The 15,956-nt window shown below is 38.8% G+C and overlaps 1 protein-coding gene across 26 annotated transcripts in view; it reads left to right on the top strand.

Annotated features, from left to right (window-relative positions):
* Positions 1–15,956, top strand: part of TNRC6B (trinucleotide repeat containing adaptor 6B) — a 151,308-nt gene that overhangs the window by 115,623 nt on the left and 19,729 nt on the right. For 23 of the 26 annotated variants that reach the window (XM_080575443.1, XM_080575435.1, XM_080575428.1 and 20 more), the window contains 9 exons: positions 337–411; positions 1,663–1,708; positions 7,324–7,472; positions 11,077–11,202; positions 12,296–12,427; positions 12,952–13,053; positions 13,188–13,362; positions 13,654–13,788; positions 13,990–14,166. In XM_080575443.1, coding sequence (XP_080431569.1) covers positions 337–411; positions 1,663–1,708; positions 7,324–7,472; positions 11,077–11,202; positions 12,296–12,427; positions 12,952–13,053; positions 13,188–13,362; positions 13,654–13,788; positions 13,990–14,166 — 1,117 coding nt within the window. Of the gene's footprint in view, positions 1–336; positions 412–1,662; positions 1,709–7,323; positions 7,473–8,641; positions 8,813–11,076; positions 11,203–12,295; positions 12,428–12,951; positions 13,054–13,187; positions 13,363–13,653; positions 13,789–13,989; positions 14,167–15,956 lie in introns of all 26 variants that reach the window. The other 3 variants (XM_080575446.1, XM_080575448.1, XM_080575441.1) reach the window with 2 other exon arrangements.

The raw sequence follows: 15,956 nt of genomic DNA, 5'->3' as shown, positions 1-15,956 counted from the left end.
CTAAGTAATGAATTAAACAATCTACTGAAGTGTAGCAGGAGAGAAAAACAGCATTCACAAAGCTTTCCAGGTTCTAAAATGGAGCTGAAGGTGTTACAAGCATTCTACACAGCAAGCATTCATCTACTTCGGTATACCTAAAAATGAACAATTCCGTGGAGGAAGAAAGAAGTATTCTGTTAAACGTTTCCAACCATGCAAAAACTTAAAGTAATTTGTTAGGAGATGAATTTCTGCGACACTAAGATTTTCATTCAACACTTGTGCCTCCCAGGGATAAAACAATTTAAGAAATGGAAAAGATGCTTATTTTTTTTTCCTTTTATTTCTTTGTAGTGCTCATTAAAAGGAGGAAATAGCGATTCATGGATGAACCCTATATCCAAACAGTTTTCAAATATGGGCTTGCTAGTAAGTGAATTATTTCAAATATAAATTCCAACTTTTTTTCTTTTAAAAATGTGTTTTAAATAAGTGAAAAGATCAGTCATTTTACAGTGTGCAACTACATATGTATCTGCGTTTATTTTGTAGACATGTTGTTCATAATACCTGTAATAGCTGGATATTCAGCACTTCCTTGCTAGTCAGAATGGTTTCTCAACAAGAAAAAAAACAACTAACTCTTTACTTTATGACAGCTGTAGTTCTACAATTGTAGTTTCCTTGCAAGTAATCGGTGGGCTTTTTTATAACATGCTGTTTAGAGCAGTCAAGGTAAGGGCCTCAGCTCATGACTGTATTGTCAGATATCTGTCATTTGTCCAAGGCTCTTCAGGTTTCTGAATCTCAGTCGCCTGTCAGAAAAGGAGAGTTACAGCCCTGTGTCTAGGTTATGTTTATTTAAATACTGTGCAGCAAGGTCTTTTTTAGAACAAAAAGAGCCGAGTATTAAGTGGTACTTACGGATGGATTGGAAATGTGAATAAATAAATGGGATATCATAGAAAAGACATCTGCAAAGTAGTACCATAAAAATACTTGCATATAAAAATGTTTAACAATTTCTGACAGCGGTTTGTCAAACATTTTATAGAACATTGCACCAACTGTAATCCTGTGATGCAGGAACAGTATGTAATGCAGGCTAGCAAAAGATACTGTAGGGGTTTTGTGACAAGCCAAGGGCTGCACAGACTGTCACTGACATGGCTCGGATCAGTTTGTAAAGCCTGGTTCTGAGGCTCACATTCAGTCTGCTAGGCCATCAATGCTTCTGAAAGCTATGGGAACACACTGTCCTAGACTGCCAGCTAGAGTGTAACTTGGCAGCGCATTTCAAGATTTGATGACTTGACAGGTCACGAGGATGAGCTATCATTTTGGCCGCTCTTTCAGTATTTCATCCCCTGACCACTGGAACATGAGGACAGAGGTTCATTTCACAGAGCAGCTGTCTATCCATCTTTCTCTGTCTGTAGCATGTGTTCATGTGTCTGGTTTCATTTCAGTAAACTTGCAACACACAGGGTTGGAGGTTTGGGGTGAGGTGTGTCCAGGGTGATCTGAGGAATTTTTATATTCAATATTAATTTAGGATGGAACTATAATTAGCGCAAACCTGCTTTTCCTTAATTCCACCTTTAACCATCAAGGACTACTTCCTGAAAAATTCCTCAACATTTCACAGAAGTTGGAAATGAATCTTTTTTTTTCTTTCAGAGTCAAACTGAGGACATTCCAGGCAGTAAGATGGACTTGTCTGTAGGTGCGTATAATTTAATTTAAATGCATTTGAATATGAGATCGTGCATAGTATTTTTACGTAGTTTGTATGCTGTGCTTTGAAAGTTTTGATCCTTACTTTTTAGTGCTCCTCATGAAAGAGGGACACAGTGATAGCATCTGGTATCTTGCTTGCAAGCTTTGAATAGTTGAACAGCTGATGCTGGAATGCAAGATGGGGATGTACACCTGTACAGAACACAGCTGCAGCTTGGGAAAGGGACATCCTATAGGACAGTTTTGATCCATGTAGTTCATATTTATTGTTACTGTTTCAAAAAAGTGAGAGTCCTCCTTTCCTTTATCTCTTGGCAGTAGGACATCCTGATTAGCATAGTTCTCTGGAGGTGATGCAAGGTAAAAGACTATCTGTTGCTGAGTCCTTCAGTTGCTTGCCTCAGGTTATTATGAGCTACTGCTCAGTAGAACCAGATTTTTCACTCTTGATAGCCTCACCACAAATACTGCACAGCTTAAGTGGGATGGGCTGTAGGGAAAACACTATCCTAAATAAGAGTAGCAATGCAATTTTCACGTTTAATACTCTCTGATACAACAAGAAAAGACTTTGTCTTGGACTGCCCCAAAAATCTGCCCTTAAAGAATACTAATGCTCTAACAAGATGTCATCTTTTCATCATCCCTTGCAATAGCTTAAGTCACAGCTAAGTTTTTTCCCATCTTAACCATACATGAAACCCATCTTAAGTCAGTCTTCCTATGGAAGTAAAATAGGAAGAGGAGTTCTGTGTTCTTTCTGAATATATTAGTTGTCTGATAATGAATAAGGCAGTAGCCCACCTGGTTTTAAAATAAAGTCTGTTCCAGCTACAACTTCTCCAGGCAGGCCAAGGAAAGTTCACAGATATTCATGGAAAGTTCAGGGAAAGCAAACCTGACAAATCTCACTTCCGAGGCTTTGCAGAGTGAATACAAAGCCTGTTGGGCACTTGTTAACAGTGGCAATGTATTTATTGTGTTTACTGCACTACAGGTCTAGAAGTGTTAGCCTCTTCATCCATCCATTCAGAAACAATGATCTCTCACGGTATCAGCGTCAGCCCAGAGCAGCATAAAGCTTGTCAAATCAACTGTTTTGATACAGAGAGGTCTTGGTATTCTCCACTGAATAGAGTTATTTTTTTTAAGGCAGGCTTTTTTTTATCTTTTGGAAGTTGTGTAGTTTGATAAGCTCTTGCAAACAGGGACACGGAGGGCCAGTCTAGCCACTTGAGCCACTCAAGATCTTCTGAGTGTACTTTCTGTGTAGTTGTGTAATCTGGACATTTTGACAGTTTCTTTGGCATTTCAAATGAGTATTTGTTAAGTTAGTGCAGGGAGGTGGGGATTCACAGTGCAGGTGTCCGGTTTGTTCGTGGTTTACTTCGTCTAAATAGAGTTGTGGAAGAATTGAAATTATTGCTAAGTAACTTTTACTCAATGAACAAACGAACATAGTTCAGTTCTGTGTGTGTGTGTAAGTGGCAATGGCAAGACATCTGGTCTGATGTCAACCCTCTTTGCACCAGTGCTGTCAACAGGTTTAATAATTCCTTGCCTGCAACTATTGTAGCATCATGTCTGCTAATGTAGCTGAGGTTTTCTGAGCCAAAAAAATTCTGTTATCTGGAACATCCTTTAATCTTGTTACCGAAGGTAGAGTTGCAATAATCAAGGCTTAAGTCTTAACATCAGCTCCAAATTTAGTATTCCGATGCAATCTGAACAGCAGTAATGTTTCTCAGCTTAAAAATTATTACAGTCTTAAAATGTATATTTTTCTGATGTATCATGCGTTATAGAGGATTAAAGGGAAGTTCCTTTTTTCCACAAATTGCTTTCTTCCTCTGAACAGTGGAGGATCCCAGTAAGAGATGTTAAAACCTGCCTTTGTATAGTACAGCATAGTCCTGCGGAAAGTAGCAGATTTTTTTTCTCCCCACTTCAGCCTCATACAGCCTCTTCCATTCACGCAATGTTTGTATCATGCTTCTCTAAAGATCTTTTAGGTAGAGATAAGAATGTTCAGTTCTCATCTGACTTCAGCTGCTGCTGCTAAAGAACAGATCTAAGAATATACAAATGAAGAGGAAGGTAGCCTTGGCTTGTGCTGATCATAGCTCTCCTGGTTCTTTATCTCCAAATTAAACTTTTGGGTCTTTGGAAGTTCCTGCTCTCAGGGATCTTAAAGGCCATCAGACCTTGTGAGGAAAGGTAGCTGATGCTCAGCATATCCTGTGAAATCGCTGCAGAAAGGTTGCATGCGTTGTCTTGATGTGTCACATTTCTGTTCTTTAGGTTTAATGTGTCCATTAATGGGGTCATCCTTGATCCTTGGTACAGGAGTCTATTACAGTTTGTATTCCATTTCAAAGAGTAAGAATGTAACTGAGACCTTCCTACAGTTTTTGTTGTTACTTTCTTTTTTGCTTAGCAGTTTCTTTTTGCTTATGGCTCATGCCTTTGAAAAGTATAAGCTGTTTGCTCAGCCTTAATCTACTTCTAAACCTCAAAAGTTGGGCTTACTTATGAGGAAGGCTTGTTCTTCAACCAGTTTTCAGTCAGGATTACAATGTACCAGGCTTTACTAGCCAGGAACTCCAACATTATATTTTCCAAGTCCGTGGATAAATGCACATTGATCTCTGTTAAATCTATGCTTGGAGACCATGCATATAAAAGAAAATTTTGGCTTTTGTATGCACAGAGCAACTTGGCTCTGATTATCATGCATCCTAAAATAGGTCCAGTTGTCATAGTAATTGCCATAGTAATTCTAACTATGTTGGTCTCAGTCTCCTTTTTGAAAAACGTGTTGCTTTGGTTGCAAGGTGCTAAACTGCCTAAGAGAAAAGAGGTGGATCAATAGAACGCCTTAGGCAGATCTTTTTCTCTCCTTTTTTATCAAATCCCTTCAACAGATAGCTTGTTGAACTTTAAAAATAGGATACAATTATCTACTGAAATCTCTCCCAGTATGTAAGTCCTGAGGCGTGAAGTTTGATAATATAGTAAGTAGTGTGTCACGACCACTTAAATGGAGAATGAAAAGATAAAATATTGACAGCCACCTTTGTCTTTTTTTCACGTATTAGCTACAATTTTTGCAGATGATAGAATTCTCGCATCATCCATAAGGACTGGGAAATTCATTTCCAATTTCTGTTGATTCAAATACAGTTCATGCAATTGTCTATTGTAAATACATTGCAAAGCCCTAACCAGATAGGGCACTTGGGTGCAACACCTCAATGTGTAAGCACATGTGCATGCTGAGTAATCTTGGATGATGTAACTTCATGGTAAAGATGTAAAACCAGTATCTTTAAAACATTTTAATTTTTTTGGTCAATCAGAAAACACATTTCAAATGGTTTTCTTTAGCATTACTTTTACCGCATTGGATGTACATATTTTTATCACATTGAGTCTCTTGTTGCAAAAGCAACATTATATGGAATTTGTATGGAATTCAGTCAGATATTTCCTTTAAGCTGTGTGCGTGTGGTGGGGGAAGATATACTTCACAGCCTTTTTCCTCACTAGGGTATGAATGTGGTCTTTCAAGCTCATTTCATTTTGGAGTTTTCGCCATGTTTCTTATAGCTGTTAATAGTTGGGAGAAAAAATCCAAGAAACAACGAAGTGTCTTCTCTTACGAAGATGATTGGACTTCTAACATGTACTGCAGTTCTACAGACAGAGGATTTAGGGTTTCATATTTATTCATACACAAGTGCTATTGCTTACTGCTGAGGATAAAACCTGAGCTTTTCAGATTTTAATGGTCATCTTGTACCATCTAAGGTAAAGTTGGTCTTCAGCCACCTGCATTATTTACAGCTTCTGTTAGCGAGTCCAAAAGACAGATTCTCACAATGGGTTTCAAGGTTGCATTAGAATTTTCTATGAGTGAGATAAATGAATGCTATCATCTCTTAGCAAGGCCCTGTTTATACTGAAGTTCAAGCAGCTGCCTCAGCACTAAGTGGCGTATCTGTGCTCGAAGCCTTTGAAGGCACTATTTAATGCCCTACGTATTATTTAACGAGCCGTGTTGCATGGCATCATCTAGTAATGTTCGAGGAGTTGATTGGGTCATCAGGATAACTGAAGAGACAAAAGCGTGTTTCTACTGCTAAGTCATCTTGAGTTGGCATTGACCCAGTTTCATATCAAACAGTGATGCAACTCTGTCTCCCTTTCATTTTCTTTTCAAGCAACCAATAAACAGCGCTGCCTGTCTAGAATTAAAGCACACAGCCTTTTGGTAGTGCTTAGCTGGCATTGTGCATAGTGCTTAGATGTAGATATTGACAGGATTTAAGATGTACATGATATTTTGCGACTGCTTTTGCAGAGCCAGTTCTAGTGTTTTAGGATATATTAGAAAGGCATGAGCTCATCCAGGTCAGTATGAGTCCAGTTACAAGCCAAGATATGGAGGTGATATGTCAGTGTTTTTGTGATAGATGATGTTGAAGGCATCTGAGAAGATTGAAACTGGATCAACTTTCAAAGCTGTGCCAAAAAGAAAAATCCATGTAATTAGTGGTTGAATTCATAGGTCTTCGTCAATGACATGCCTATAGATATTAACAGTTTGCAATTGGACATTAACAAGAAATACTGGCTTTGCAAGCTTTTTCTTCTTTTTTTTTTTTTGAGAAGGTAAGTGTTTTGAGAATCTCAGAGTGATTAGTTGTCTGCTGTATATTATAAAGACTTCAATGTTTTGTCAGTGGTAGGATATCATATCCATCACCAGCTTCCTTTGTTGGAAGATGCATAAGTTTTGGTTAAATGTGGTGACAGGTTTCTTCAACTGTTCTTGGAAAGGCCATCTGTGCTCCTAAACCCAATTATTTAAAATTAAAATACCAATAAAGCTTGTTTGTACCATGTTGCTCATATTTTAAAATTAAGATGTTTTCTATCTACTTCAACATAACACTGTTCATCTAAGTGCAAAATACGACAAATGGAATTGTTCCTTGGCAGCAGCTCAGAGTGTAAGGTAGAAAAATTCCTTCAGTCAGGACTTGGCTGATGACATGCTTCTAAAGAAAGTGTCTCGTCCACTGTGTATGGTGGTTTTGTCATTAATATCTCTTCCTCTTGCTTCACCAGATTACTCGCTAAACAAAGGCAGGAGACTGAAGAGGTTGTTTGAAAAGTCTCTCTGTTACTGGTTGTAGAATTATTACATACAAACTGAGAGAGATTGGTTGTCTGGTGCAGGGAAGTTATGCTAGGCCAGATTATTGGTGTTCAAGAATGAAGTCCACATTACTGTAGGAAAATTATGATCAAATTCTTTATATCTCTACGTAAATTGTGAGAAATACTTCACATTAAATTCTTTAAAGTAAATTGGCTTGTTCCATCTTAAAAATGAACTTCCTGTTTTATTTTTTCTGCATCTTTTAATAGGAACTGTGTGCTTTGCTAAGTGGTAAGACAAATGGAATTTTTACAAGACGTATATATACACAACAAATCTGATCGTAAAGATGTTTTCTTCGTCTGTGAACCTGCTGTCATGAAAGACAGCAGAGATTGTCACTAATTTTGTCGCCTTTACTCTTTTTTCTACAGGTGGTCTCCCAGATAAGAAGTTTGAGGTAGATAAACGAGCCATGAATCTCGGGGATTTTAATGACATAATGAGAAAGGATCGATCTGGGTTCCGTCCACCTAATTCCAAAGACATGGGAACTACAGATAGTGGGCCTTATTTTGAGAAGGTGAGAGAAATATCTTTAGATAAATTAAATTCAGCCTCTGTTTTTGAGGTCCCAGTTTTTGTCCTATTCCTCTGGAAGTGCTAAAAATTCAACAACCTTGGATGAACTCAACAATAAAAGGTGTGAGGGAGTTATGTTTGTAGAATGAATGTGTTTATAAAACAGGTGTCAGGTATGCATAGGCAAACTAGATTATCTGATTAGAATAATGCTTTTTATTCTAGAACAGACTTCTCTTTACACGGAGAGAAAGAAATTATTTTGTTTTTCTTGGAAGGGTGAATGACTGGTAGTAATGAAATTCATTACAGGTTTCATCACAGTGATTCTTATGGCTACTGATTACAATCATGTACTGTAAAAAAAAAGTTTAGATCAAAGTAAACATAAGTAATCACAGTCTTCCAAATTTTTTCCTGCTTTCATGTCTGTGATTTATTGGAAACACCCTTTCTAAATTCTGTAACCCCTTTTGCTGTATGTCCATGTACTGTGAGCTTCTGTATGACATCTGTTTCTCTGTGACATCTGTTGTATGTTATGGTAGCATTTCTTTCATATTCTTGTCTATTTTAGGTAGAAGCTTTCAATGTTGTTATCAAATATTAATTGCTTCACATTATGAATTGGAAAGTGTCCAATAGATTCAAAATGTTATTTTTTTTAAAATACAGTTTATCACATGTAAAATGGAAAAGGTTTAAAAATTCTGTAGGTGTGTTGGTGTCTGAATTTTTTTAAAAAAACTCCTCCATTTTGGTATAACAGGCCAAAAACAGTTTAGTCAACTCCCTCTGGTGGCCCATTTAATAAATACCACGAGTAGAGCTAATGCTTTCTGAACATAGATTGTGTTTGCAGGTGTGTGGTAACATTAGGAATTAATTCAAGATTTATTTCTGTAGTGGTAATAGCCACTGTCGGAAGTGAACCTTCTTACTCAAAATATATTTTTAAAAAGAAAAAGGATTTTTTAGGGATTTATTTAGCATTTCCTTGGACCAAAATCTGAATTGTCAAATGATCGTTTGAGTTGGAAGTTGTGTCCTTGTAATTGCTATTACAAATTAACTTTGCTTCTTCCTAGTCACTCACCGTCCCTCTTTCTCTCCTCTTGCGTTCTGTTGCTTCACTAACCAACTCCTGCTGTTGGCTAACTGCTGCTTCAGCTGACTTTGCCTTTCTCCAATCAAGATGGGTGCCTTGGGGATGAGGCTCCCTGCTCTCCCTTCTCCCCTTCTCCCAGCTACAAGCTGTCTCCCTCTGGTTCCACACTATCCAACGTCGGCCTTGGGGCAATCGGCTCAGGGCTCAGTCCCCAAAACTTCGCTGCTAGACAAGTAAGCAGGCCACCTTATAAGATGCATTGTTATATGGCTGCAACCTGGGCTTAATCCCGGTTAGTTGGTTGCTTGCATTTCTTTTCCTGCCAAATAAATACAGCTAATGGAAATTTCAGCTATACCCAGACATTGAGAATCGATCCACCTTGATTGCTGTCATCAAAATGTATTCCTTCTGGTTTTGTTGGCCTCTTACTTCCTGAAGCACGGTGCAGCAGCAGACAGATTTGCTTTTCGGAAGTCATGAAGTTAATGGAGAGCTATCTATTTTAATTGATGTTTTAAAATCTAGTTAGAGGCTGGTGGTTTGCCCCACCATCCCCCAACACTGATTTTTTTCCAGACTCCACCCAGTGACCTCGTATGCAGGAATGTGCCTTGAAAAATTTGCAGTCATTTTGCGTTGTGCCTGTTCCCTGCTCCCCTCCCCACAGGCCATGGAAAGGATTGATTTAGCAGCCTTTAGAAATGGTTGAAGTGGTGATGCTCTCGTTCTGTATATGGAGGAATGGCGGGGAAGAAAAGAAGTAGTTAACTGTAGTTGAGAATAATTCCTGGCTCTTAATTATGTTTTGCATTATACTAGGAGAAAACACTGCAGGAATGCTAGGAAATGAAAGGACAGAACCAAAGTATTACAACTGGAGTAGCTTATGTAGGCACATGCTTGACATGATGGCGTTTCTTTGTGTTGTCTCTCTGTTTCTATGTGACACAATAAGTGTTGAACATCAGATTAAGTCCAAAATTTGTAGGCAAGTTCCCGAATTCAGTGTACAGAACTCCACGGAGCTTTAGAGAAGGCTGAAAGTGTAGCAGCAGCATCAGACCTCTCAAAAACTTTAATACGTAGTTGAATCCAGTAAGTCCTTTCTGAATCCTTATGTCTGTTAGACAAAAAATGCATATATATCCTATCCTCTTACATGCTTAATGACACCCTGAGCTGCTTCTGAAAGGCGAGCTCTATAAAGGCAATAAGATGTGATGGAGGTGAATGAGCAATCCATAATGCTGCCAGTGCAGAAGCAGAATGAGAGAATTGTGTTTGAGCAAAAAGATAGTGAAGGATGCCCAGTATTATGGTGGAAGGGAGGCAAATTGTATGATATTCTGGCATATAAGGGAAGGAAGGATTTTGGAGAAGACATGGAAGATCTCAAATATAAAGAAAGACGAATTATGTTGGGGGCAGTGATGCTGGCATAGAGAAGGAGAAGATAATGGTGGCTGAGGGCTGGAAAATGTGCAGTTTAGAAGCCCTGGTATGTGGCAGAAGCAGGTATGGATCAAAGAGGTCTTGGTATACGGGGGCAGATGGGAAATGCTGAAGGTCTTGAAAAGGAAAGGACAGGATCATGGCATGTGAGGAACTTTTGGAGTATCAGGGAGAAATACATTGGCTTCAGCTTTTAAAACCAACAGCATGCAACTGTAAGCATAGGAGACTGTCCATTACATCTCCTGTCCATCTTTGTCAAAAGATGTTAGAAAAAGGCAGTCTGCTCAGAGGCTAAAATAATGGAACACAACTATGAATTTTCTTCAATCCTTTTTTGTGAAGTAGGGTTTATTATTACAGAAGAAAACAGTAAATAGTTCTCATTAAAAAAAATAATCAAAAGAAACAGCAAGCATTCCTACTCAGGAAAAAAAACGACTAGAAGGAAAAACAAAAACCTTTTTTTCACATTTGAAAATTTACAAAAAAAGGAAAATAAAAATCCCAATCCAGAATCCTGAAGTTTTCATATTGAAGGAAAATTTTAGTGGAAGTTTTGAATTCTAATTTGTTAGTGAAAGGCCTGCAGAGGAAGTAATAGACTTAGGAGTGATGCCTTGACAACCTAGTCTGACAAAGTACCTGACTTTTTTAAAACAATGGCCAAAAATTCTTGTTGACGCAGTCTTACCATACTTTTAAGCTAGTGGAATGTTTTTTTTAGCGTGTTGTTTGTACTCACAGTTTCCATTTCCCAACATGTAAAATGCAAAACAGCAAACATAAGCTTTGTCATGTGCTTTGAAATACACGCATAAACATGACTTCTCAGCGTAGAGGAGAAGGAGCCTGCATCGTGAAAATGTAGTACAGCAGTCTTAATGCAGGTGAAATGTTACTGATTGAGGGCAAACATCTCAGTAATTCAAAGGATACTCTGTTTAAGTCAGTACTTGCCTCATTATTTATACATAGTTAATAGCATAGAAATCCATTATCCTGAAGAATTCCTCTTCTCACTACTGCTTTAATTTTATAGGGTGGCAATCATGGTTTGTTTGGAAACAGCACAGCACAATCGAGGGGCATGCACACACCAGTGCAGCCACTAAATCCTTCCCCCAATATCCGGGCGCAAGTGCCTCCCCAATTTCTTTCTCCCCAGGTAAGGAATTTATAGTAACTGGTTACTTGTAAAGAAAAGAAAAGGAGGAAAAAAAAAAAAAGAGCTACAGCCTCCAGAGCACATCATTGAGGAGACTTATACGTATGTCTTAGTCTTGACTTGATGTTAAGAAATAAACAGTATAGATAAAAAAAAAAAGTCTTAAGGACTTTCGACCGTGAATTTTAAATTCATCTAGAGATCGAATTTTGCAGAAGGATTAGCCTTCTTTCTCTCATTCCAAGGCAGTTGTAAATGCTCACTTCCAGTATTCTTAAATCTGAGTGGATTCAGAAATCCTGTCTTACATAGGCATTTGCAAAGTATTTAAAAATAAAATACTCATGTGAAAGCTGAAAGTTACTCTGAAGTGAGACAGTTGGCTTAATTTTTTTTCAAGCAGTTTTGTCCTGTGCTTCGTGTCCCCCTGAATAAGAGGCCTGATGAAGGGCTACATGTTGCATTTACTTTGCAGAACTCTTTTAAGACCTCAGGCTCTCCAAATGCCCAAGTTTTGCCTTTTGCTTTGCACTTGGTGAAGACTTTTGGAGATTCTCTTGAATACTCTACTTGTGTAACTCTCAAACACAGAGGGAGAAACGGGGGGATTCTTCTCCACCTACTCCTGTCTTTTACTATAGCTTATCCAGCATACACAGAGATTAACTCTTTCTGTGAGGCACTGTTTCCTTGCTACAGTGACTGCCTGAATGCCTTTCTTTTCCCTTGTCGAGCAGTACATTTTTAATGTGATAATGCAGTACTGTGATTACTGGTTAGCTGTGTATATATCAGGATTTTAATCTAGTGCAGTCTCTAGCAACTGATTGGTTTGGGGAGGAACCTTTGTGTGTGTGTGTGTCTGCATCTGCACATGTAATATTGTATATTGTCAATCAAGTGAAAAATTCACTCTGCTCAAGCCACAGATTGTATACGTTTAAATGTGATGTGTTAAGAAATCTGTAATGTCTTTCCCAGAACACCACTTAATATTGGTGTCATACCTATTCCTTTATACAAATATTCCCACTTTATCATCTTTTCTCATAGCAGTGCATTTCTTGAGGATATGTAATTGATTTTCGTGCAGGTTTCGGCCTCCATGCTCAAGCAGTTCCCCAACAGTGGCTTGAATCCAGGTCTTTTCAATATGGGGCCCCAGCTTTCTCCGCAACAGATTGCCATGCTGAGCCAGCTTCCACAGATTCCTCAGTTTCAATTAGTAAGTAACTAGTAATCTTGTGAGACAGGCGGTTTACAAATTGTCTGCTGCTTTCTTTTTACGTTTGTTCTAATTCTGTTTTCTTCTAATGATCTTGTGTTATTTTTTGTACAAATATTCCCTGCTTGTTATACATGAAAATAGTCCTGTTAGGGGCCAGCGGGTAATCCAGACAGGCTTGTGTAATTACTGTGAATGTTGCAGTGGGATGGTAATGATTCTCAGCAATGTCTTTGTATTATAGAAAGAAGTTGTTTGTTGATTTTCTTCAGACTCACAGTCTCAGCAATGGTAATACAGAATGTACTAGTAATGCTGTTGCAGGACATGAAGTTAGAAACAATTAATGGATGTAGTATTCTTCTAAAGCTTTCATTGTTAATTTTATTTCATTGTGAGGAATGAGAAACGGTTCACCTTTATGTACATTCTGAGTAAAGCATTTGCTATTGATCAGCTCCTGGCAATTATATTTCGCTTGAAGAACCCTGAATTTCCACCCGTCCCCCCCACTTCTCTTGTAGGCATGTCAGCTCCTCCTTCAGCAGCAGCAGCAGCAGCAGCAGCAGCTGTTACAGAGCCAGAGGAAGTTATCTCAAGCTGTGCGACAACAGCAGGAGCAACAGGTGGGGCACTGCTTCTGTCAATCACGTGAAGCATAAAGCGTGCTAGCACTGGACGTGTCAGAGAGCATGGTCCTTTGAATCTCTTTCAAGTTGTTGCTTCAGTATCATCCTCGGTTTTTTGCTTTCATTTGCAGATTGCTCGTATGGTGAGTGCCCTCCAGCAGCAGCAGCAGAGACAGCCTGGTATGAAGCATTCACCATCCCACCCTGTTGGGCCTAAGCCGCATATAGACAGCATGGTACCCAATCCCTTGAATGTGGGTCTCTCAGATTTACAGACCAAAGGGCAAATACCTGGATACGGTTCAGGTAAGTGCTCCCATGGAATGGGTAATTAATGTATAAGTGCTAGAGCAAAGGTTACAAGAAATGTCAGCTCTTGATAAAATTGCGTTATTGTTCATTTATAAGAGAAGAATACAAACTTAACGTCAAAGTGTATCTTAGTGGCATGCTGACTTAACAAACCTATCTTGAAAGTTCCTTTCAAATATTACATTTGCTGTGCTTGAATTTTGAATTTATGATTGCAGTGCCTCCTGATTTAAGGCTGTTTAAACCAAAAAGAGCGACTGATAATGGTTTTTGTTTGTTTCACAGGCTTCGGCTCAAGTGGCATGGATTATGGCATGGTGGGAGGGAAAGAAGCTGGAACAGAATCCCGCTTTAAACAGTGGACTATGATGGAAGGGCTGCCCTCTGTGGCTTCTCAAGATGCCAATATGCACAAAAATGGTGAGAGGGGGTTGGCTATTTTGAGAGTACTGTCGAACTATCATCTACCAGAGGTGAAGTAGCTCAGGTGAAACTTCTTAAAGGTAGTTAACATCTTGTCTTCTCCAGTATTCATCTTAACTATTTTTGGTTTTAGTATTCCATATTCTCATAAAGACCCCAACCTTTCCTGAGTGTAAATGTATCTTTTTAATGCTTCAGGTGCAATAGTGCCCCCTGGAAAGGCTCGCGGAGGATCGCCCTACAACCAGTTTGACATAATTCAGGGCGACCCACTAGGTGGCCATGCAGGCCCTGCTGGTGATAGTTGGTTACCTGCCAAATCTCCACCGACGAACAAGATCGGAAGTAAATCCAGCAACGCCAGCTGGCCTCCAGGTATTACATGAGGGCAGGGGCTATGTCCCAGCTTTACGGTTGATGTGCTGGGACCTCTCTTCATCTTACATAAATAACCGCTATAAGGAAAATGTTTGGTGTTATCGTATTTTTTAAAAACATAAATGTTGAATTTCCAGTAAAAAATGGCAGAGCTAAATAGGAACTAAATGACGAATTGCCTGAATAGTGTCTCTTCTGTAGTTTTGTGACTTTACAATTCAGGAAATTTTCATGAGAACACCTGTCCGTAAAATACATAATAACAGCTCCCTCCTTGTACTCACTCCTTTCTTGTGTTGTGTTAGGATGAAAAAAAAGGGTTTAAAAATTGGATTGGCGTGGAATCAGAAAGCAAAATACATAAAAGCTACCTTCTTGTGATGATGGGAACAGAATTTTCCTGTCCTGACCTTTTTTAATTCGAGGGTGCTTGAACTTTTCCTCTCAGGAATGGTTTATAAATATGATCCACTGTGGAGCACAAGGCTTCTTTTGCCAGCAGTCTTGGTACAAAATGTGTGTGCTGTGCTGTTTGTGGTTCATATTTGCTTGTGCTGCGTAAAGGATAGGAGTATTACCATATTTCAATAGTTTCAACAATCTTGTGGCTTTAGTAGAAGTTGCTTTCTTTTTGGGTTACAGTCAGCAGTAGCATATTCTTAAAGTCATCTAGAGTTTCACTGGCAGAAATTTCTGTCCACAAGAAAGCTCAAGAATATCTAGGAAAAATATGTATGTATGTAAACAAGCACATAATCTTCTGTAAAACAGTCGCTAAACCCAGACTGATGTCCTTGAAGTTGCATGGATTAATCATCAGTGTTGTTCAGCAAATAGCAGATGCTTTGATTTTCTCTGCCTGGAATACTTTTATATTCCAGGAAAACATTCCTTGCTGCAAATTATTTGCTGTGTACCCACTCAAGCACAAAGAAATAAAGGTGCAGGTACATTTCATGGGTAAACCAGTAGTACAGACCTTGCATCAGCAAGCCTGGGAGTCTGTGCTACAGATAGACAACAGCAGGAAACCTACACAAAGCAATTAAAGCTTTTACTGTGAGAAATCATAGTGTCTAGCTGCGGCAAGAAAAATGTTTTCTGATGAGGTAGAAGAGATTTGAAGAATTGGCTATCTCAATAAAGTCTGCGCACCCACAATGTTTCATACCACTGAAAACTTTCAGAAATAGTTCAGTTATACACTCCAGGAAAACTGGCCCAGGTACATCTGTTATGGCTTTCCTAATAATCCTGTGTTTCAACTTCTGGGGAGGACCTTTCAGGTATCAGGGGAGAAATGTACTTCATGTTTTCTTCACTACCTTGAAATATAAGAGTATTCCTGTAGGGACAGTTGGTGGGTGTGCATAAGAATAAGTGTAATTCCCAAAGGACAGTTTGGGAATCTGTCAATATGCTGAAGTTCAAATAAAATTCTTCTAGCAGCCTATCACAAAATATTCTGTATAGAACTTACATGAGAAATGTAGTCATTTGCATAACTACAGTTGAAGTATTGGCATGAGTACCTCATGCCAGAAAGCTGTAGAGCTCTGAAACTGGCTAACTGTTCCAGACCAACTTTTAAAGAGTTTGCTTAACTTAATTTTCAGTCTTGCAGTTTTCAGAATTCTTTACAAAGGCAAGACTCAGATTTATCTCTTGCCTTGTCTTCAGCCATGCCGGGTCCTAACCTGTGTTCATGGATATTTTATTTTGGAACAGAGGCATTGAGTGTGACTCATTTGTGACTAGACCTGAGAATCTGCTTTGGGTGGTCCTTA

This window comes from Anser brachyrhynchus, assembly GCF_964034855.1.
Source record: "Anser brachyrhynchus genome assembly, chromosome: 1".
Lineage (NCBI taxonomy): Eukaryota > Metazoa > Chordata > Aves > Anseriformes > Anatidae > Anser > Anser brachyrhynchus.
This window is presented reverse-complemented; position numbering and strand designations above follow the sequence as displayed.